The sequence below is a fragment of the Lissotriton helveticus genome, chromosome 1_2, assembly GCF_964261635.1.
Source record: "Lissotriton helveticus chromosome 1_2, aLisHel1.1, whole genome shotgun sequence".
NCBI lineage: Eukaryota > Metazoa > Chordata > Amphibia > Caudata > Salamandridae > Lissotriton > Lissotriton helveticus.
The window spans coordinates 360002892-360024847 of NC_136058.1; the positions used below are offsets into that span (position 1 = coordinate 360002892).

Below are 21956 nucleotides of genomic sequence, written 5' to 3' on the forward strand. Positions count from 1 at the left end.
CAGTGTGTCTGGGTCCGTGGCCCATGTGTGTGTCACTCGGGCTGTGGCTGTGTCTCACACTCCTGTTGCTGGTGCTGCCAGTGTGTCTGGGTCCGTGGCCCATGTGTGTGTCACTCGGGCTGTGGCTGTGTCTCACACTCCTGTTGCTGGTGCTGCCAGTGTGTCTGGGTCCGTGGCCCATGTGTGTGTCACTCGGGCTGTGGCTGTGTCTCACACTCCTGTTGCTGGTGCTGGCAGTGTGTCCGAGGCAGGTAGTTCACGCAGTCCCCCTGAATCTGTGATGTGAGGTGCTGTACACTTCACTCAAATGTTACTTCACATGGTGTGTCCATTGAGAACTGCGTGGCACTCTTGTGGTCCCTGTGACGGGTTGGTAGGGACACGTAGTTGTGCTGCCTCTGATGTACCTGCTCTGTAATGCACAATGCCCTGTTGATGCTCTGATACTGCATGCTGCCCTCTCGTTACCTGCTGTGATGTACCTGCTCTGTACTGCACAATGCCCTGTTGATGCTCTGATACTGCATGCTGCCCTCTCGTTACCTGCTGTGATGTACCTGCTCTGTACTGCACAATGCCCTGTTGATGCTCTGATACTGCATGCTGCCCTCTCGTTACCTGCTGTGATGTACCTGCTCTGTACTGCACAATGCCCTGTTGATGCTCTGATACTGCATACTGCCCCTCTCACGTGCTGCCTCTGATGGGCCTGTTCTGTGCAATGGACTGTTGATGCACTTTGGCCCTCTCACGTGCTGCCTCTGATGGGCCTGTTCTGTGCAATGGACTGTTGATGCACTTTGGCCCTCTCACGTGCTGCCTCTGATGGGCCTGTTCTGTGCAATGGACTGTTGATGCACTTTGGCCCTCTCACGTGCTGCCTCTGATGGGCCTGTTCTGTGCAATGGACTGTTGATGCACTTTGGCCCTCTCACGTGCTGCCTCTGATGGGCCTGTTCTGTGCAATGGACTGTTGATTCACTTTGGCCCTCTCACGTGCTGCCTCTGATGTACCTGCTCTGTACTGCACAATGCCCTGTTGATGCTCTGATACTGCATGCTGCCCTCTCGTTACCTGCTGTGATGTACCTGCTCTGTACTGCACAATGCCCTGTTGATGGTCTGATACTGCATACTGCTCTCTCGTTACCTGCCTATGATGTACCTGCTCTGTACTCTACAATGCCCTGTTGATGCTCTGATACTGCATACTGCCCTCTCGTTACCTGCCTATGATGTACCTGCTCTGTACTCTACAATGCCCTGTTGATGCTCTGATACTGCATACTGCCCTCTCGTTACCTGCCTATGATGTACCTGCTCTGTACTCTACAATGCCCTGTTGATGCTCTGATACTGCATGCTGCCCTCTCGTTACCTGCTCTGATGTACCTGCTCTGTACTGCACAATGCCCTGTTGATGCTCTGATACTGCATGCTGCCCTCTCGTTGCCTGCTATGTTGTACCTGCTCTGGTGCCCACTTTGCCCATGCTCACGCATACACTGTGATTTGACCCCTATTTTGGACAATAAAGGTAGTCTATCAAGTCTCGTGGTCTGTCGTTGCCATTCCTGCTTGCGTACTGCAAATGTGTATTCGTATATGCTTCTCATCAGTGGTTTCGGTAACATGACACTCCCCCTCCCTACGTCACGTCCCTTGCTGGTATTCCCCTCCAGACAGCCAATGGTTTGTACCTTACCGGCGTCGTCGTCCATAGTAGGCCATGACTAGGACGTGGTGGATCGCGAAGAGCATCGGGAAAGCGTGTAGCGCCGGGTCCATGGTGGTGGTCAGCTTGCGGTGGGTATCTCGGCTGTGTCACCTATGTTCGCTGTGGGGATTCCGCCGTGTTAAGACAGGTTGTTTTTCCGCTGCGGTTTTATGTGTGTTTTCCGCCATCTTGATTTGGGGGACGGTCTTAGACGTCAGTGCGTACGGCGGAGCGTCCGGATGTGTTCCGTCCGCCGCGTGGTCGTGTGTAGTTGGCCGGCGGAGCGTGCTTTTCCGTCGCGGACGGAAATTTGACACGTTTTCCTATCCTGATATGGCGGACGGAGTATCCGCGGCAGGCGGACACGGAAAAGGCTTTTTCCGCCTACTCACGGGCCGCGGTGGCTCTTCCGTCCGCCATCCTGATCGACCCCTTAGTGTCAAACCACCCTTGAGCCCTTCTTGTCTCACCCCGGTGTTCTCTTGTTAATAGTGCTTTTATGGCAGCTTGAATTTTTAAAAAAGAGGCCAGTACCTTTTCCGGTTCCTCGTCATGTGCCAGACAAATAGGGATATCTTCCGGGCATGTCGTAACTAATTTTTCAAGGAAATCCAGAGGCTCCACCCTGTTCCATTTGATAGTGTAACCATTTTTAGATGCCAATCTTATTTCTGTTGAATATGGAGTAGTAGTTCCTATCCTACGTGATTGATTTTTAATTTTTAACCTAATTTATATGGGATAGTGATCACTGAGCGGGGAGTCACCAGTTACCCAGGATACGACCAGCCCTGCATGGGCAGCAGAAATTAATGTGAAATCAATTGTGGAATTGGACCCCCTTCCGTTAAAGGTCGGCTTCAATGGAATACTCGGGCAGCATGCCTCATTTATAAAGGACAAGTTAAAATAAAAAAGAATATTATTAAGAGCACTACCTAGTTTCATATGATTAAAGTGAGTGGGACTGTCTTCCCCATGCTCGAAAAGGCCGCACATGCCTGTCGAGCCATGATGACAGACCATACAATTAAAATCACCCACCCATATCATAACCTTTTCTCCAGCTGTCTGGTCATTTAAGGCGATTAGGCTCGACAAGAGCTTATTGATTGTAGGCTCTATCAACAAAGAAGGCATGTTGTTATAAAAGTTTACTACAATCATATTTTTTAGGTGGCCCCAGCTTAGCAGCAGGATCTGGTAGAATTACGTAAACTGAAACTTATGTACTTTCAAGCCCCCAGAAGTAGACACATATGTGCAGAGGCCCCCTCTATTTCGACCCTGAACACTTGCCACTGCCGGGGTATGAAAAGTTTGGAACCCCAATATATGTCTTTCCTCAATAGACCATGTTTCCTGCAGACAGAAAACACTGTGTTCAGTAACAAGGTCTAGCCACTGTTTTTGTGTCAATTTTCCTGCTAGGCTAGCTACATTCCAAGAAAGGAAGGTGGATATATTAACCGTCTGCTTTAGGGAGTTACTCTCTAGGGGCATGTCTACTCTGTCTCCAGTGATTAGGTGGGGGGGCAGTATCAACCTCGAATTCCAACATGGGGTCAGAGATTGTCGGTATGTTGGCCGTTGAAATAAGCCTATTTTCCTTACTGTCCGCAGTATCCATAGTGGCTTCCCCCACGGTGACAACCCTTGACTTATTTAAAGCCTCTCCCGTCCCCCTAGCCACATGCCTCGATGGTTGATTTGGTAGCATAGTATGCCGCTCTATGTTTATTAGTGGTTTCTCCACCTCGATAGGTCCCGAGAGTCAGTCCAGATCATCCAGACCAGAGAAAGCGCTATACCGGTTGGATAAGGAGATTGACCAATGAGGGGTGTATGAGCCTTGACGTATCCTATTTCCCCAGTGAGTAACAGGCCTGTCCATATATCCATAGACCGGATGGTTTAGTCTCACATGATTATTATGTGAGGGATAGGAAGTGTGGAAAGGGTGTTTGGGTTTGATGGAAGAAGCCACAGAGCCCCGTGGATGTAACAGTGACTCAGGATAAAAGTAGGTTAAGGGCCGGGCAGATATCTCACTACCTCCACGCTGTTGATACCAGTCTGCGATATATGTTACCACCCAACAATCTCTAAAATTGATTACAATTATGTCCCCATCGATGTCTTTGGGTATTGATCCTACCCATGCAAGTCTTCGCACATGTGCTATTTCCCCATTCAAATTCCTGGGGAGGGGTCTATTATGCCTGAGCCAATAAATTACTTTATTCTTTAGCTCAGTATAATCTTCCCTCTTCCCATCTTTCAGTTCTGGGACCCCTGTAAGGATTATCACATAGGGGGCGACCTCAGGTGGCAGGTCAATATGACTTCCTATCCTTGTTGGTGCCTTATCACGAGAATAAGCTTTATCCAGGTTCGAAGCTCTAGTTGGTATTATTTGGGGTTTAGATGCATTACTAATTGGATCTCTACCCCTCGTCTCCTTTGATGTTACAGCTAATTTTTCAGTTGGCTTACTGACGTTCTTTGAGCGGGTTAAATTTCCCCGTATCTCCTTAATCCCAGAGGCTGCTAGCTCAGCCACCGTCGTTTTACTAGGTGTTTTGGGGCGAGATAAAATATTCCGCGTGGAGGCAATCGTGTTAGGTCTCTCGCCCCCCTTTCCGGTGCTCTGCCTATGGCATGTCAACTCTTTTAAGAGTTTGGTATTTAGTGTTGTTTCTTCCATTAGCATGTTCACCTGGTCACCTAACCTTTTTACCCTTTCAAATAACGGGAGGAGTAACGATCTAACAAGATGTTCTATGTTCTGGACCGTGCATTGTTGTTGTTCCGAGCTCCCCTTCAATATTTCAGGAGAGCTTTTTGTCCCCTGTGCGGTTAACTTAGAGGGGGGTAAATCTTTCAGGTGTTCAGGAATAGTTTTAATACGGGGCGGGCTTGTAGTTGTACTAGGTACCTTAGTTCTCCTGCCCCGATGCGATAATCCCCTCCTCTTCCTTTTCTGTGGTGCTCCTTTCCCCAGTACCTTTTGAGGGGCTTTACTATTTTTGCTCACAGGGGTAGGGTTGGGCCATTTTAATAGAGAAGCTCTTCCAGGGATAAATCTATTGAGGGGTCCAGATCGACGATGGAGTGGTCCAACCTCAAGATTGACCCTTGGGGTGAGGATTGAGATGTATCCTGTAGTAAGAGAGGGATGCTAATATCTGCCCTAAAAGTGTTCCCTACACTCTGTGTGCTATTTGCAGTAGGTGAAGTGGAAAATATTAATGGGTCCATGGAAGAACGCCTGTTATGTTCCTGGAACTCTGAAGACAGGCGACTCTCAGCGATGGAGATTTCATGGTCCAGGTTGGAAACAGCCTTAGTAAGATAAGCGTCCAAAGTCCCTCTCACACTCACCCCCCCACGCTCCTTCCTCCCTTTGACCGGTTTAGTGGACATTTTATTAGTTCTATCGTGAGTATCACACACATAAACTTCACAAATAGGGTCCAAGTGCCCGGCTTTTATTATGCAAAAGTTCCCTTACCAAGTCCTTAGTCCTGGAGGTTCAGGATGGTAGAACCAAAATGGGTGGCCCAGCCCGGCCCTGATCGGTCTAGGACGGGCTTAGACGGGCCGCCCTTGGCCCGAGTTATGCCGAGTTTTTAAATGCCTCCTGGCACCTTGTGGTCATGCGTGGAGTAGAGGTTCCTGGGAAGTGTAGTCACTGCTCCCCCTCTCGGCGGCCGTGCCTGATCCCAAACGGCAGCGGCAGCGGGGGAAACAGTAGCGGAGGACAACAGGAGCAATCAGTGCACAGCACGGAGCAAGGGCAACCACAGCAGCAAGGTCAGTAGTGTGTTCAGGCAACCCGCTCAGCCGGAGTTATGCCAAGTTTTTAAATGCCTCCTGGCACCTTGTGGTCATGCGCGGAGTAGAGGTTCCTGGGAAGTGTAGTCAACGCTCCCCCTCTCGGCGGCCGCGCCTGATCCCAAACGGCAGCGGAGGAAACGGTAGCGGAGGACAACAGGAGCAATCAGGGCACAGCACGGAGCAAGGGCAACCACAGCAGCAAGGTCAGTAGTGTGTTCAGGCAACCCGCTCAGCCGGAGTTTTGCTGAGTTTTTAAATGCCTCCTGGCACCTTGTGGTCATGCGCGGAGTAGAGGTTCCTGGGAAGTGTAGTCACCGCTCCCCCTCTCGGAGGCCGCGCCTGATCCCAAATGGCAGCGGCAGCGGGGAAAACGGTAGCGGAGGACAACAGGAGCAATCAGGGCACAGCACGGAGCAAGGGCAACCACAGTAGCAAGGTCAGTAGTGTGTTCACTAGTACATCATCCTTGAAGCTTTCCTATGTCTCTCTTTCAATATAATTCAAACAGTCAGACGCAAGGCCCTTTACTCATCAGCATCAGACCAGTCGAACCCTAGTTGTTTTTTTCTCCCTCCGCCTTGGCATTAGATCCCTTGAGGTTCAAGGCTTGATTGTTTAGACAGATTGAAGGAGTTTCAGAAAAAAGGTTAAGTGTAACCCTGGGAGTAGTTTGCGTAGTACAGCTACGCGTAGCTACGCGAAGTGCACTTCGCACTATGTAAGCTACGCGAACTGCGTAGTGCGGTAGGGAAAATGCTGCTTGCACTGATTGCACAGTGCCTGATGCTTGTCCACACTGTGCAATCATTGCAAACAGCATCTTGCTCAGTGCAAGCAGTCGTTTTCTGCCGCTTGAGTAGATTTGTACTCGAGCGGCAGCTTTCTCAACGCAGACTGGTAGTTTCTCATCGCGAGCAGTCGCAAGTATATGCGACCACTCGCAATGAGAAACCTGACCTCCCCGCTTTGAGAATCAAGCCGGGAGGTTTATATTCCACCCTCACAATCGGAAACTAGTTGTTGCTGATCGCAAACAAGGTAAAAGTCTCACCAGGATGGCGATTTTGCTCGCTCACGGTTGCCAACTTGACGTTGAGGACCGCGAGCAAGCAAAAAATGGCAGCTACGCTACGCGTTTTTGCACAGTGCGACATGCAAATTGCATAGTGCATAGTAGCACAAACTGTGCACGCTCAGTGAGCGTAGTGTAATCCTACGCCCAGGGTTCGTTAAGAGCCGCCTATTCTCATCCACCAAGGCCACATGGTAATCCATACACAACCTTACTTTATTTCAAAGCTGTCCCAATTCATGCTATTTAACACCTTGGCTGCTCTTGGACTTCCCCTTCTGTGCTAGACCATAATGTTAATGGGTGTGGTCATGACGAGCTCAGCTCGTCATGAGCACACGAGCACCGTGCCTCATGACGAGCTGAGGTCGTCATGAGCACGGAAGGGGTTAAAGAGGAGTTTTCAGCTGATACCTGGGCAGATAAAGATGTGAACTGTGGCTACACAGAGGAGGGGGTGCTGGGAAAACATCTATAATACAAGGACATTTGAAGGAATTTTAAAAATGCACATTGATTCTGCTTAAGGACCGATAAAAGTTAAGAAAGGAAGTGTTGGTGCCTGGCATGTATATGGTTCAACCAATTGACTGACTTGTTGAGTACTCACTAGAGCATTTATTCTTAATTGTTTTCCTTTTTTGTGTGTTTTTCCTACAGGTAACAACATACACACCCAGGTAGTGAATTGCTTCATCAATGATCCAGGTTATTGTAACTCCTGAGGTCTCCCTCTCTGACGAGCATGTACAAATCCATGTCACTGGCTTACAGCCAAACCAGCTGGTGACTCTTCGGGCATCTCTAAAGGATGACAAGGGTTACGAATTCCAGTCCAAGGCATACTACCGAGGGGATGCCGCCGGGGAGGTGGACCTGGAGCGGGCTGAGGCCAGTGGTGGTTTCTACCAAGGGGTGCTTCCAATGGGGCTCTTCTGGGCCCTCAAATCCGTCAAGTCATTCTACAGTCTGACAAAGCGGGATGTTATGGGCAGCCCCTTCCGGATTACCGTGGAAGTTTATGACTCAATACAGACAGCACCTATCCCTGATGCACAGCCACTGGCTAGCCGAACGGTGGAGAGGTGGTTTGTGGCTCCGGGGGTCCAGCGGATACAGATTACTGAGGGTAGAGTTCGAGGAGCTCTTTTTCTACCTCCAGGTGAGTGACTTCATCCTCAGCGAAGCCCTCCTCTAGTCTTGTCACTTGTATGTATTTATACTTCAGTTATGATATTTGTGAAATTGGAGGGGTGCAAGGATACCTTTTAGTTAATCTATTTACATGCCCAAGACCAGAAAGGGATCATCTGATTTACTTGCGATGCTCATTGAAGTTCTTGCTTGGTCGCCATATTTAATTTCTAAAGAACCACCTGATCTGGAACCCAGATGTGATCCCACTGCCGCTGCTTTTGGTCTTCTGTACGAAGGATTCTATTTTTAGACATGGAATTAGGAGTAGTAAAGCTATACTTATCTATATGTACGTATTGTGAAGATCATTATGTACTGGCCGTCATAGATTGGCTGTTCTTAACCTCACACCTGTGGACCTTAATGACATCATATACATCAAATCCATAAATGTGGGGTTCAGAATAGCAGATCAATACTTGCATATACATGTTTACCTTCTCGATCTACATCTTCAAGGCACATACATGTAGAGTTAAGAATAGTAAATATATGGTTTCCAGTATATATAAACCTTCTTGCTGTTGTGCTAGTCAATATTTTGTCTAGAAAATGTTTAGGCTGTTTAAAATTCTTATTTCCTCATGCCTTTCTAGATAGTTTTCATTTTCAGTTCTTCTGTTGTCTCTTTCTGTGTCCCAAACTGTCTTCCCATTCTTGGTGTCCTTCGATTTCACCAGCCTCTGCTTTCCTTCTGCAGGAGAGGGTCCTTTCCCCGGCGTGATAGACATGTTTGGTGGAGCTGGTGGCCTGGTGGAGTACCGCAGTGCCCTGTTGGCCAGCTGTGGCTTTGTCTCTCTCTCCTTGGCCTACTTTGGCTATGATGACCTGCCACGCGTCTTGAGCGAGGTTGACCTGGAGTACTTTGAAGAAGCAGCAGAGTTGCTATTAAAGCATCCAAAGGTGGGAGATTGAGCAATGAACCCCTGTCCTCTTGTTTCCAGAATGTTTGAGTGGCTGCTACTCTGCTCTGGTCCCCAGTCTCTGGAACAGTGTTTTGTATTAGTGCCAGTGTTAACAACACCAGCTGTCTCGAGATGGAAGAACATTTAGCCAAAGTCCATTTCCTTTGAGACCATCCTTATATGCAGAGTTTGTCTAGAATCATCCTACGTTAATGGGTGTGGGGTAATTATAAAATTGTTTTACTTTTTGGAGCACCAGGGAGTCCAGTTCACTTCAGTCTAGTACACTTTCATTGTGTCAACACTGTAAGGTATCCAGGCACAAGTAAGCAATCAAAACCAATTCACTTTCAAAAACAAAAGTCTGTAACCTTTTCTTTAAGAATTGCAGAATTATGATTAGCTTCCTTTCTATTAAATTTTTCCATTACTGTGTCCCCACCCTCTGATGCTACATGCATGCTGGCTTGTTGCTACAATTTTGTGGGACTGCTGTTAGTCCCATAGATCTCTGAGTTCTGTTTGGAGTACCTGTGAAATATTGTGCTACAGTTTGCCAAGAGCTGCAGCTAGGTCACCTCATAAACAAAGGAGAGTGCCCTAAATGTAATTGTGGCAGCAATCGGTAGCCAATTTAGCTTCTTCATCATGGGATAACTAGGATCACCTCAGGATACATCATCTTCCACCCTAGCCTAGCAGCCCAGACAGCCAAGAGTTTGTTTTAGATGACTCATTGAATTGAGAATTTAAGTAATCAATGACACACTATGATGCCAAAAGCAGCAGTGGCACTTCTTACTCCCCTATTATTAGTTGCATATTTGTATCTAAGCTGAATACCTTGGTGTTCCCTGGGTGGTTGTTTTACCCCCAATTCTCATAGTTGTAACCTCAAATGCTAACTTTATCAGTATTTCACAGATATGTTTCTGCTCTTAAACAACTCCCAGCTAACCTTGGGCGTAGTTTGCAAAGTAACGCTACGCGTAGCTACCCGAAGTGCACTTCCCACTACGCAAACTATGCGTAGCACTACGCGAACTGCGTAGTGGGTTGTACGCGATGATTGTACAGTGCCGGATGCTTATCCGCACTGTGCAATCATTGAAAACGGCACCTTGCACAGTGCGAGCTGTCATTTTCTGCCGCTCAAGTAGATTTTTACTCGAGCAGGAGCTTTCTCAACGCGGACTGGTAGTTTCTCATCGCGAGCGGTCGCGAGTACACACGACCACTCACAATGAGAAACCTGACCTCCCTGCATTGAGAATCTCACCGGGAGGTTTATTTTCCATGCTCCCGATCAGCAACTTGATGTTGCTGATCGTGAACAAGGAAAAAGTCTCGTCGGGATGTCATTTTGCATGCTCGCCGTCGCCAACTTGACGCTGAGGACCGCGAGAAAGCAAAAAATGACCGCTGCGCTACCCTACACGTGTTTCCAATGTGCTGCGTGCAATTCATGTAGTGCGAAGTTGCGCAAACTTCGCAAAATACGCAAGCGTAGCGTAGTGCTTTGCCCAGGTTTACTCAGCAGTAGCATGCCAAACTCCACCACATGAATGGTATCATTAAAGGGAACAAAAACACGTTTATCATTCATATATGTAGTGAAACCCACTCCTTTTACTGGTAACACATAATGAAGGGACATTTTTCATAATGAGTGAGGTCAATGCTTTCCTGTCCTTATAAGCAGTAAATTAATATGAAGCAACCGTCTTGTTGATTGCTGTACATACTAACTGGTGGGTTTGAAATTCTTTTCTGGGTAAATTGAAATGAGTGTTAGCGTCAGTGAAGGGATAAATGAAAACATGGCTGTAGAGGTGTTACACAGTGAAGATGCCTGTTTCTGTTATTTTATGTTTGGATCTTTGTAACGTGAGCGAGAAACAAACACCAAGGTGACTTTGAATGCAGATTTATTACAGAAGCCACATACAATGTAAATAACCCCAGACTGCTCCAGGCATATCTCCAACAATCAAAGTCTGCTCATATAACAACATTCGAAGGAATGCTCAAGTTCATGCAGTCTACAGTAGAACCCTGCGAGAACAGAAATAGCAAAGGACCCTACCAACACAAACCCACTAAACAACATCTGCACTTACTGTAATACATTTTTCACTGCATGCTACCTAAATGCTACATTAAGTTTTCTCCTTTTTTTGAGAGGATCAATAAAAACATCCAATATTAACAACAACAGGTAACAAAAAACAATTATTAGGCAAAATTTAATCTCAGTATTAATACAGACACTCTTAATAAATGTAATCTTTCGGTATGACCCTTAGTACATTAACAAAATCGCCATGGTACTCTGTGGAACCTGACACTCCTCCACACACGTGTTTCTTAGAAAGAATCACATGTACAGTTGACCACGCACTTTTACAGTCACTGAACACATTGAGTATACTTGACACAGGAGCCGCTGGTTTTTGTTTTCTGGAAATATGTTGTTCAACAAAATGCACTTATTTAGATTTCTCTGGGATTTTGGACACCCTGACTACATTCCACCAATTGCATCCATTCACTCGTATAGCATTGCACACACTCTGCCTACTTTTACTGGATCAGAATATTTTGGGTCACCTTTCTTGACAAAGCTCGATGTTATGATGCGTACCCAATCAACTAAAAATCTAGGAATGTCTTAACACATTTTTTAACATCATAATACGTTTTTTGTTTCAATTGAGATTTCTTAACTTTTTAGATTGAATAAGAATATGGTTCTTTAAAAGTTTGAACATTCAAGCAGGTCTAAACTGCTTTGGCAGTTTTCTGCCTTTATGAGCTTCAAAGGGAGACACCTCCGTGGTAAATGGGGCAGGATTCTGATAACCATATCATGATCTGGACAACAACATTTAAGACACACTTGTTAGCTAACACCCACTGTATGTGTTCTGCTAAGACCCGGTTAAAGCGTTCTATCATACCATTCATTTGTGGTTAATATAGTGAACTTTCCTTTAAGAATTTCTTAACCTCAACTGATACAAACTATATCCTACTTTCAGAAATCAATTATTCAGGAAAACCTTCACACATGAAAAATGTCTGTTAGAAATATCACAATGTCTAGTGTATGATCTAGATAAGGTCACCCCTAAAACCAACCCTCTTTCGATGTAGAGGCTCTTTATACATCGATACCGCAGGACGAGACTTTGGAAGTGATCCAACTCCTACTGCAGTCTCAAACATTGGACAGTATCACCCCAGTCCACTTCATAATGGCCTGCGCCACCTTGGCTATGAAGCGCAATTATTTTAAATTTGAGGATACTGTATATCTTCAGGTGTCAGGGACAAGTATGGGGAGCGTTTATGCTCCCAGCCTGGCAAATTTGTATGTTCATTCATTCGAACAAGTACATGTCTTGGCAACCACCAACCCCTTTCTTGGATGTATCAGAACATGGAGAAGATATATCGATGACGTTCTAGTGGTCTGGAGGGGCACGAGCGAGAGATGCCAAGAATTTTTACAATGGTTGAACAGCAGGAATGATTTTCTGCGGTTCACGATTTAAATTGGATGAGATAAGTTGTCTTTTTTGGATCTATTGATCACCTCTACTTCAGAGGTGTTAAACTCTGAACTCTACAGAAAACCTCTGGCAAAAAACTCCCTTTTGTGCTTTGACAGCCACCACCCCAAGTCCCTACGGGAAAATCTCCCATTTGGGCAATTTCTCAGGGTCCAGAGGAATTGCTCGAATGCAAGGGTCTTCAGAATCCACTCAACGGCCCTCAAAGTACAACTGATTACACGGAAATATCCAGCAAGACTGGTACAACGGTCACTCAAGAGGGCCAGTAATAACAACCGTCTGGCCTTGTTGGAGCAATCCACGCCAAAACCCCCCCTCGAAAGATTGACCTTTGTTACAACTTTTGGGACATTGTCCAACAAGATACAGAAGGTGGTGAAACGACATTGGTCGATCTTGAACGGGACAATCCAGACTCCACTTTTCTCTTTTAAGAGGGGACCGAATCTTAAAGATCTTTTGATCCACACTAGACCACGGCAAGTGGAACCCAGGCTCTGGGTTCTCTCTGGGACCTCCCCCCAGTCAGGGGTCATCATCCTTGTGGGTCATGTCAGGCCTGTCCACAGACCGAAAAGTCAACAGAGATAGATATCGGGACCATGAAACCATGGATCCAAACTAAGTTTACAAATTGTAATAGCAGCAATTTAATCTATCTCATTGTGTGTCCATGTGGGCTTAAATACATAGGGATGACCACCAGAAAGGTCAAAATTAGGATATCAGAGCACAAGGGCACCATTAGGTGCAAGAGACAAACGACTAAACGGACAAATCATTTCTTGGAGGCGCGTCATCCATCTACGGCCTTCCAATGGACAGCTATTGAACAACCTTACATCCCTGCACACGTGTCCGACATATCGAAATATATCCTACTTAGAGAACAAAAGTGGGTTTTTAAAATGGGTACAAACTGTGTAGGGCTCAATGACGACATACCTTTGACCATCCTGTAAGACATAGGGTCCCAGTTATATCATGGTCCTGGAGAGAGAGTTATGGTAAACTTAGCTGTCTCAAGCTAAATCCAGTTATACATCTTACTTGGTTCAATTACAGGAGTGTCTGATATTAATAACTAGGCATTTAATCTGTCATTCTATATGTAAATTTCAAGCTCTCAATATCAGATGATAGTAATGAGTTGTAAATAACAATTGTCAACACATTTGACACTTTGGTTTGTGTGTGTGCACTCATTCAAGTTGATAGAGTTTTTTACATCGAACTTTAAGAGAAACCCTCTCCCTTTCAAGCTTCTGTGCCCAGCAATGTTTATATCGACTACCAAGCATGCTACGAAGGGCTGCGATTGGCCGCTTGCTCAGCCAATCACCTACTTCGTTAGGCTGAGGCAGTTATCACGTGATCGGCATTGGGCCAATGACGCTAAGCGTCATATACTGCAGCCTTTGCAGACTCCTTCACCTCCCCGATCGGCTCGGACGCTTTAGCGCGGAGTACCGACGGACAGGTAGGAGTCGCGCTGATACTAAAGGAGTGTTCTGAATGTTTTCACTCGTTAGACTTCCATCTTCTGCATATTAAGATACACGCTTTTGCGGTAATACTTACGAGGCCATTCCGGTTTTTTTCCTCTTTCTTTTCTGACTACACAGTTATGGGAGAACTTTGCCTGTGAATGAGTGACTTTGTTTTATTTCTGTCTAAACAATCTGAGAAGGGGTAGTATTCACAGCTAGTTCTGTTTTTACTTTTTCCTTCTGTAGAGCGGTGCTCCCCCTTTCCTGAGCCGTGGTCAGGTGGGGTGAGGTCTATACATCTTCCAAGTTGGGTAAGATGATTTCTCCCTTGGTAATTTAGACATTTCTTTCCAATGTGGAGATATTAGCAGAGAACAATATAATGCTATAAGTGTATGTTTATGATAACACTAGACACCAGAGTGGTTAAGATAAAACCTGGTTTATCCATGTCATGTTGTGAATGCTTTCCTTTGCCAATAGGCACTTACTTTCCATGTCTTGATGATTTTTAGACACTTGTAACGACTTGAACAGGTGGAGAATATGATGCAAGCACCTAGTGGATTCAGGTGATCTTGGTATCAGTGTATGATTTTAAGCACTTTTTTGTTACACCATCACTTAGTTGCAGTAGCTATTATTTTTGGTCCTGATGAAAGCAATGACGTAGTGTGTCTTTATTGCTGAAACATGTTGACCTCGTATTACATCTAGACAATTCAAGAACATTGTTATTGTCTTTAACTGCTTTTTAATCTTGGTAGAGTGGGTAGCACCAGAATAAAATTATTATCAGCACCCCCTCATCCAATTTTAAATTCACATTTTTCTTATTCTTTACACTTCCCTTTTTCTGCACTGCGACATCAGTCCCCTTAAATTTCTTTAACAGCCTCTTAATTGAGAAGCAAGACCACGGGAGATCTGTCGGATCAGGTGAAGGCTTTTACCATCTATACCTTCCCTGTGAACGACAAGTGGCACCCTTAATGGTGGTCTGAAAAGGAAACCCAAATGATGAAGGGCGGTTCCGTGTGGTGACTGATGGGCATCCTTACCTAACCACACTGAGGGTTGGTTTTAGGGGTGACCTTATCTAGATCATACACTAGACATGGTGTTGTAATTTCCTGTTGGTTCTTTTAGGCGTTCACTGTGTGTTGACCCTCTGATATTCTTTGTTGTCAAGTGTATATAATTGGGGCATATCAGAGCCTGGTCGTTAAATCCCCATCTGACCCTAAAAAAAGTATTTTGTTGTATGTTAGAAATATCACCACAGATTTGGAATTAGGTTCACTTACAAATTTGACATGAGGACATTTCGAATAGTAATCCATAAGAACATAAGCATAACATGAATGATGTGGGTGAGAATTAAATGGCCCTACCAGATCAATTCCCTATTTCTTTCAGGGGCCTGAAGTACATTATATCTGCATCATCATTGGTGTAGATGTTTTAAGTGACTTATCACAAGTGGCCCAAACTAGACAATCTTTAACTAATTGATCAATTTCTACATCCATTTGTGGCCACCAAAAAGATGCGATAAGATGCGTATACCCTTCTTTTAGTAAATGTGGCACCCAAATGTCCCTTGTGTGCTGTTTTTAGAATTACATGCTTAAGGTTCACTGGAGGTATCGGTTTATCAGCTCTCGTGAGTAAACCATCCTCTATGGTAAATAGACTGTTTCTCTGGTTAAAGTAATGATTTATGAATAGCGCATGGTTTAAACATAGTCACCTACCTGTCATGGGTATGAGTCGGTGCTCCTTGTTTGCAGTCAGCATGGCTGTTGAGGTGTTTGTGAAGCTGTGGTCTGTCAGCATAGTATGCTTGTTGCTTACATTCTTTAAAGTGAAGATGGCATCGCTAAAATAATATGCGTAATAGTTGCACAAGTCTATTTCCACTTTCTTGAGAGTACCTTCCCCCCTTTATCCCATGAGTATATGCCAATAATGACCCAGACAGCTGTATCCTATAGGGTAGCATGTCTGAAACGTCTCTGTGCCTAACTGGTGAGTCGCACAAAGGACGCCGCTGATGGACAAGTATAAGGCATGATCACATATTGAGCGAAGCCCTAGCGTAGCGTTGATTTCCTTGCAGGTTCTGATTTTGAGACTGTCCTACACATCCAAAATGAAGTGGTGTGGTTGCCTCACTCTCGAAGTGGCAGGAATCAAACGGCGAAATCACAAACGTTCTCAGAAGGCTGCAATGCCCACACAACCTAGTATTTAAACTTCTCAGAATTCTGAGACATGTCACTTCCTTTGATTATTTTCTTTAATGCTCATTTTCATTAAGTTCTTAAAGTAAGACATAGCTGCTTTCTCATATGAGTTTTTATGGAGCCGCGCATCCAAACTTCTTATTAGGAAGAACCGTATTATATATTTTGCAGGTGGAAAAAAGCTCTTCCCTGAATCCTACCTGCTGAACCTCCTTCCGGCATCCTCAAACATCATTAGTGTCGACCATATGTTTGTGTTCCAGCTCCTTAAATCTTCCTCCTGCATAAAAAATTTGTTTTTATGAAATGTCTACTTTTGCCTCTTTTCCATGTGAAAAGTAAGCTTGTTTGTATTTTTACTTATATAATGTAAAGAGAATATGATTGTTTATTTCTTGCAGCACTGTCTAATGATGTCAATTAAGCTGTCAAGTTGGACTATAAACAATACCTATTGGAACCAATGTATTGGTGATAGAATTTGTGATGTCCACCACCATCACAGATTGTTTAAATCAAGCAATTCTGTTTGTAGTCTGTCAATATATTGTTTTAATGATTGAGTGGGTAAAACTCCCGTCAATAAAATGTAATTGCAGGAATTTTATAAACACATTCCATCATTGGATGCACAAACCAGTTTCTTTTTCTATTTACGGTGATCTGGAATTTCTTTGTAGTTATTAAGCTTGTGCGTTGTGCTTATGTTCAGCACACCCTATATTGTGTGGTTTATTTGTCTTTTTTTGCTAAACGTTGGTGCTTCCTGTTCCTTTTACCACAAATTTCCAAATTGTGACTATTTTTCTCGCTTAGGTCCTGGGTCCTGGCGTTGGAGTATTAGCAGTCTCGAAGGGTGCAGAGATTGCCTTGACAATGGCTGCATTCCTGAAGCAGGTGAAGGCAACCGTGTGCATTAATGGACCCAGCAGTATGAATGGAACCCCGTACCACTATAAAGACCTGCACATGCCTTGCGCGCCATACCGCACTGAAAGGATTTGCTGGACTGATTCTGGGGCTGTTGATGTCTCCCACTTGCTGGTGGACCCTCGAGATCCTGAGTGCCAGAACTGCTTGATCCCTGTTGAGAGAGCTGAGGGTCACATTCTTTTTATTGCCGGCTGTGAAGACAGGAACTTGAATAGCAAGGAGTATGCTGAGGTGGCAATGGAGCGGCTGAGGAAGCATGGAAGAAAAAATGGTAGCGTTCTGTTTTACCCAGGTGCTGGCCACCTGATCGAGCCCCCATGTCTGCCATTTTGCAGGATGTCACATGGTACAAACTTTGCAGAGCCCATGTTCTGGGGAGGGGAGTTGGTGGCTCACGCTAAAGCACAGGAACATTCGTGGTCGGAGATCCAAAGGTTCTTTAAGTTGCACTTGGGACACGGTCGTCTGGAAGTCAGCAAACTCTAAACCTCTTACCATCCCACCCTCAAGAAGATCATTATACCGATTCAAAATGATAGAGCTAGAAAAGAAGAGCTAGAGATCAATTTAGAAAACTGAGGATTATGTGAAGGCGGGCAAAGAGTTTGGAGAAGCAGAGGCAGATTTCTAAGATAGACGAAGAAATTGCAGATTAAGTGCTAAATGAAATATTGAACAACATTCAATCAAAACATGCATGTCCCACAGAAGGCGGAGGCCATTCTGAGACTTCTGCCAGTTGGAAGTCAACTGTTCCCAAGATCTTGACGATAGTGCCTAAAATCATCACTACTAAGCCAAAGACCTTATAAGAAATTGCTGCTTCTGATGCAAAAGTTAGCTAATACCACTATAGGATTAATGAAGTACGTCAGCCTGTGGTCTTGAGGTCTGATTAGTATGTTGTATCAACTGTAAAGATCAGAAATATTCTAGTGAGCATTGAAGATTTTCCACTAGTAAACTTGTGCATTTCTTCTAAGAATGAGCACAAAAGTATAATGTAGGCAGGTTTTCTGTGATATAGGAATATCCTGTACTGTTAGTGGAATGTAATGCCAAAGGTTGTATTCTCTCCCCTTTGAAAACCGTAGTGATACCTAACCTTTATGGGGCCAGAAAGGGATACCGACTGAAGGTAGAATTTAGCCACATAACATCTTACTTGGGGTTTTGTATAGCACCAATTAACCAGATAAGGTGTTGTGTTGATAAGGGGTGTAAACCTATACCCCCACATGCATCATTGTGTTTTGTATTCGCAAACGGTGCGAATCGGAGAATTTGGCCGTTTGCGAATGCAAAATCCAATATTGGGATGCATCATGTTTTTTGTGAAAATTCGCTATTTAAGAATTCGCATATCGGTTGCGAATTCTTAAATAAGTCGCAATTTTAAGGAATCGCTCATTTTTAAGAAAAAATGGCATGCATGAAAAAACGCTATTTGCGATTCGCTGTAAATTCGCAAATAGCATTTCCTAAAATAAGAAGAGCTCAGACTTGGTGTTATTTTTTTCTTAACCAAACGCACATGTGTTTTTCATTGCTCTTGCTATAAAAGTGACACTCTCACCATTACATTTCCTTTCACCATGGCTGCAGTCATAGTCTTGGCACGTAGGCGGAGATTGAGAGCTGCTCTGAGGCGCAGAGTAGTGAGTGAAAGGATATTTAGGGTGCGCATTAATTTATTTGGGCAGACTGAGGCAGAAATTTATGATAAATACAGGTTAAATGTAGATTCTATACTGGAATTAATTGCTGATTTGGATCCTATACTACAGAGGCCCACCCTTAGAACACAAGCCATTCCTACTCATGTCCAAGTACTTTGTTGCCTGCATCTTCTGGCTTCTGGTTCTTTTCAAGGTGTGATTGCCATTGCTGGGGGGGTGTCACAGAGTTCCCTTTCAAGGTTTTTCAGAAAATTTTTTAATGCTATGTTGTTGAGGATCAGGCATTACATAGTTTTTCCAAGTACTCAGCAGGAACTTTTACAGACAAAGTTGGACTTCTATAATATGGCTCATTTCCCTCATGTCATAGGCTGTATAGATGGTACTCATATCCCCATATGCCCACCTTCTCACAATGAGTACATTTTTAGGAATAGAAAATTGTATCATTCATTGAACATTCAAGCCATTTGTAATTCAAAAACCATAATCACAGACCTAGTTGCTAGTTTCCCTGGAAGTGCTCATGACTCCTACATATTTAAACAGAGTGCCATATACACAAAGTTGGAAGCAGGACATTTTGGAGATGGATACTTATTGGGTAAGTTATCATGTTATGTTGTTGATATTGTTGTCAGCCAAAGAATGTTTTCACATGTTTGCATTCAAATTAAATTTTTTTAACTTTTCCACAGGTGACAGTGCTTATGGTGTGAGAACTTTTATCCTGACTCCTTATCTCAACCCTACAACCCGCAAAGAGCAAAATTATAATCAAGCTCATATCTCTACCAGAAATGTGATTGAAAGGACATTTAGAATAATGAAATCCAGATTCAGAATACTTCATAAAACTGGAGGTGCATTACAATATCGTCCTGATGTCTGCTGCAAGATTGTTGCCACTTATGCCATGCTCCACAGTGTAGCCATGAAAAGAGGACTTGGATTGGAATTTGAAGACAACATCCCAAACAACCTCAACCAACCTCACCAACCCCAACCTAGAATCAATGGTCCTGATGCAGCAGAGGGAAGGAGAAGGAGAGCAGAGATAACTCAGCATTACTTTTAAATAAAGGTATGACACGGAACAAACATACTTTTGCTGTAACTTTGGACTTTATTTCAGTTCAAAAGTAATGTAATGTGAGTCTTTATTCAAACATATCTGCTGTTTTAAAAAAAAAAACTCATTTAAATGTAATCTTCAAAGGTATGGATATTAACATTCAAAAACAGTGCAAAATAAGGTTCCCAAAATATCCACATATGACTCATTTTTTCCTTCCTCTTAACCCCAATGCTTTAACCTGCACAGGGTTTGAAGTAAGGTTTTTAAAGGTATCTTTGGCTACATTTCTCACACTTCTTCTTTCTGAAGCTGCTTTGCTTTTTAGATTTGGATTTTCTGCAGAAGATGCAGTGACTGCAGACTCTGGTTGAGTTATACTTTGCCCTTGATGGTGCTCTGAAATGAGGCCTTGAATTGACTTCATGCCAGAGGACAGCTCTGCATAACATTTCATCATTTCCTTTTGAATGGCAACAGTACTTTCTATCAATTTTGAAGTGTTATTGCACATTCTGTGCATGGCTCTTGTGCTGGAATGCATATTTACTACTGTTGCTCTTTGTAAAACTGCACCCTGGTTGCCCTGCATTGCTTGAGATAGTGTCTCTATTGCTGATGTCATGCGTTCCATTTTATCTAAGGAGACATTGACCATGTTGACAAGTGCTGTACTCATAATGTTCATGTCTTTGGCCATATTGGTGATCGTACCCTTGATAACCCTAATATCCTTTCCTTGCAGGCGCTGTACTTTTAATAACTTCCTCTCAATGACACTTCCATTGACAATGTCATCCATTGCTTCATGATTTTGAAAAGGACGTCTGCGACGCCGGATGAATTGTCGCAGTCTTTGACGCCTGCCTGGGCCCCTTTGTGCAGGCTCTGCATTGACTGTTGTATTTGGGACTTCAGTGTTCACATTATCCTCTGCCTCAGATTCTGTGTCTACCAGTTGACGCAGTCTGCGTCTTTGACTTTGTGGTTCCACAGTTGGTGAAGGTGGTGGGTCAAAATTATTACCAGTGTCATTTAATAAGTCTTGTGTAAAGGACTCTGCAAATTGAATGAATTCAGCATCCAAATCTGCATCTGAAAATGAGACAGTGGGAGTAAACTGTTAGAAAAGTTTTCCCAATGCCTACTCTTTTTATACAGGTTAACATATGACACTCATATATTGAGGCATGGCTCACAAATACTCTTTAAAGTGGCTCTACATATTTCCTGAAAAGACCCTGTTTTTGTGATTTCAATAAAGAAATATTTTGAAAACTACATGTCCCATGATGCAATTTTTTAAAGCTAAATGTATCAAAAATGTCATGCACTTTGGCCAAAAATGTAGATAACAAAATTATTAACATTTCAAAATTAATGACAAGTAATGCAGTCAATGACAGTACCCTGATTTCAGATAAAATTTACCTTGACTTGGTCCTGGCTGCTCAGAGGTGTCTATGTCAAACACTCCAATCACTGCTTCTGTTGGTAAAGTCCCTTCTACTAGTTCCTCCCAAGGGGTAGTTGGTATGTCTTTTGGAGTTCCACCACCAGTTTTCCTTGATGATTTAATGCGTGTCGCAATCTTCTCTTTGGCTCTGCTGCGCAAATCATACCATCTCTTCTGGAGATTGCTGATGTCTCTGTGGGCGACACCTACAGCATTGACCTTTGCCTGTATTGTAATCCAAATTTTTCTTTTCATAGCCTCAGGTACTTTTAGAGAAGTTTTACCAAAAAGCTGTTCATGCTTAGCTGTCACTTCCTCAATTAGTATCTCCAATTCTTTGTCACTAAATTTGACTTTCCTTTTCCTGGGCTGTTGCTGCTGTTGTTGGGGCTCCAAGACCTCATTGCTTGGCTCCATAATCACATGAGAAAACAGGAACCTCTCCAGCACCTTCCAAACACTCTTTCCAAACTGCCAAATTCAAGTTGAATGTAGCCCACAGGTGTCTGTAATTAGTTTCAGAGGCAGGCACACTACAATCACTTCAGTATTCATCATGTGTGTGTTTTCCTTATTAGCGAATTCGCAAAATGCGATTTCGCTAATAAGGAATCGCATTTTCCTTGCGATTCGGTAAAAATTGCGATTTTTACCGAATCGCTAAAAAATTGCGATTAATTTCATGCATCCCATTATGCGAATTCTTATTTGCGATTCCTTATTTTTCGCAAATAAGAATTCGCAATTTGTCACATTGATGCATGT

At 43.9% G+C, this 21956-nt stretch overlaps 1 protein-coding gene across 4 annotated transcripts in view; it reads left to right on the forward strand.

Moving 5' to 3' along the window:
* Window positions 1-18206, forward strand: part of LOC144807921 (acyl-coenzyme A amino acid N-acyltransferase 1-like) — a 133631-nt gene extending 115425 nt beyond the window's left edge. For all 4 annotated transcript variants that reach the window (XM_078673519.1, XM_078673516.1, XM_078673517.1 and 1 more), the window contains 3 exons: window positions 7290-7791; window positions 8527-8729; window positions 16865-18206. In XM_078673519.1, the coding sequence (XP_078529645.1) occupies window positions 7329-7791; window positions 8527-8729; window positions 16865-17467 (1269 nt within the window). In that variant the 5' untranslated portion in view covers window positions 7290-7328 and the 3' untranslated portion in view covers window positions 17468-18206. The remainder of the gene's footprint in view (window positions 1-7289; window positions 7792-8526; window positions 8730-16864) is intronic.
* The last annotated feature ends 3750 nt before the right edge of the window (window positions 18207-21956 follow it).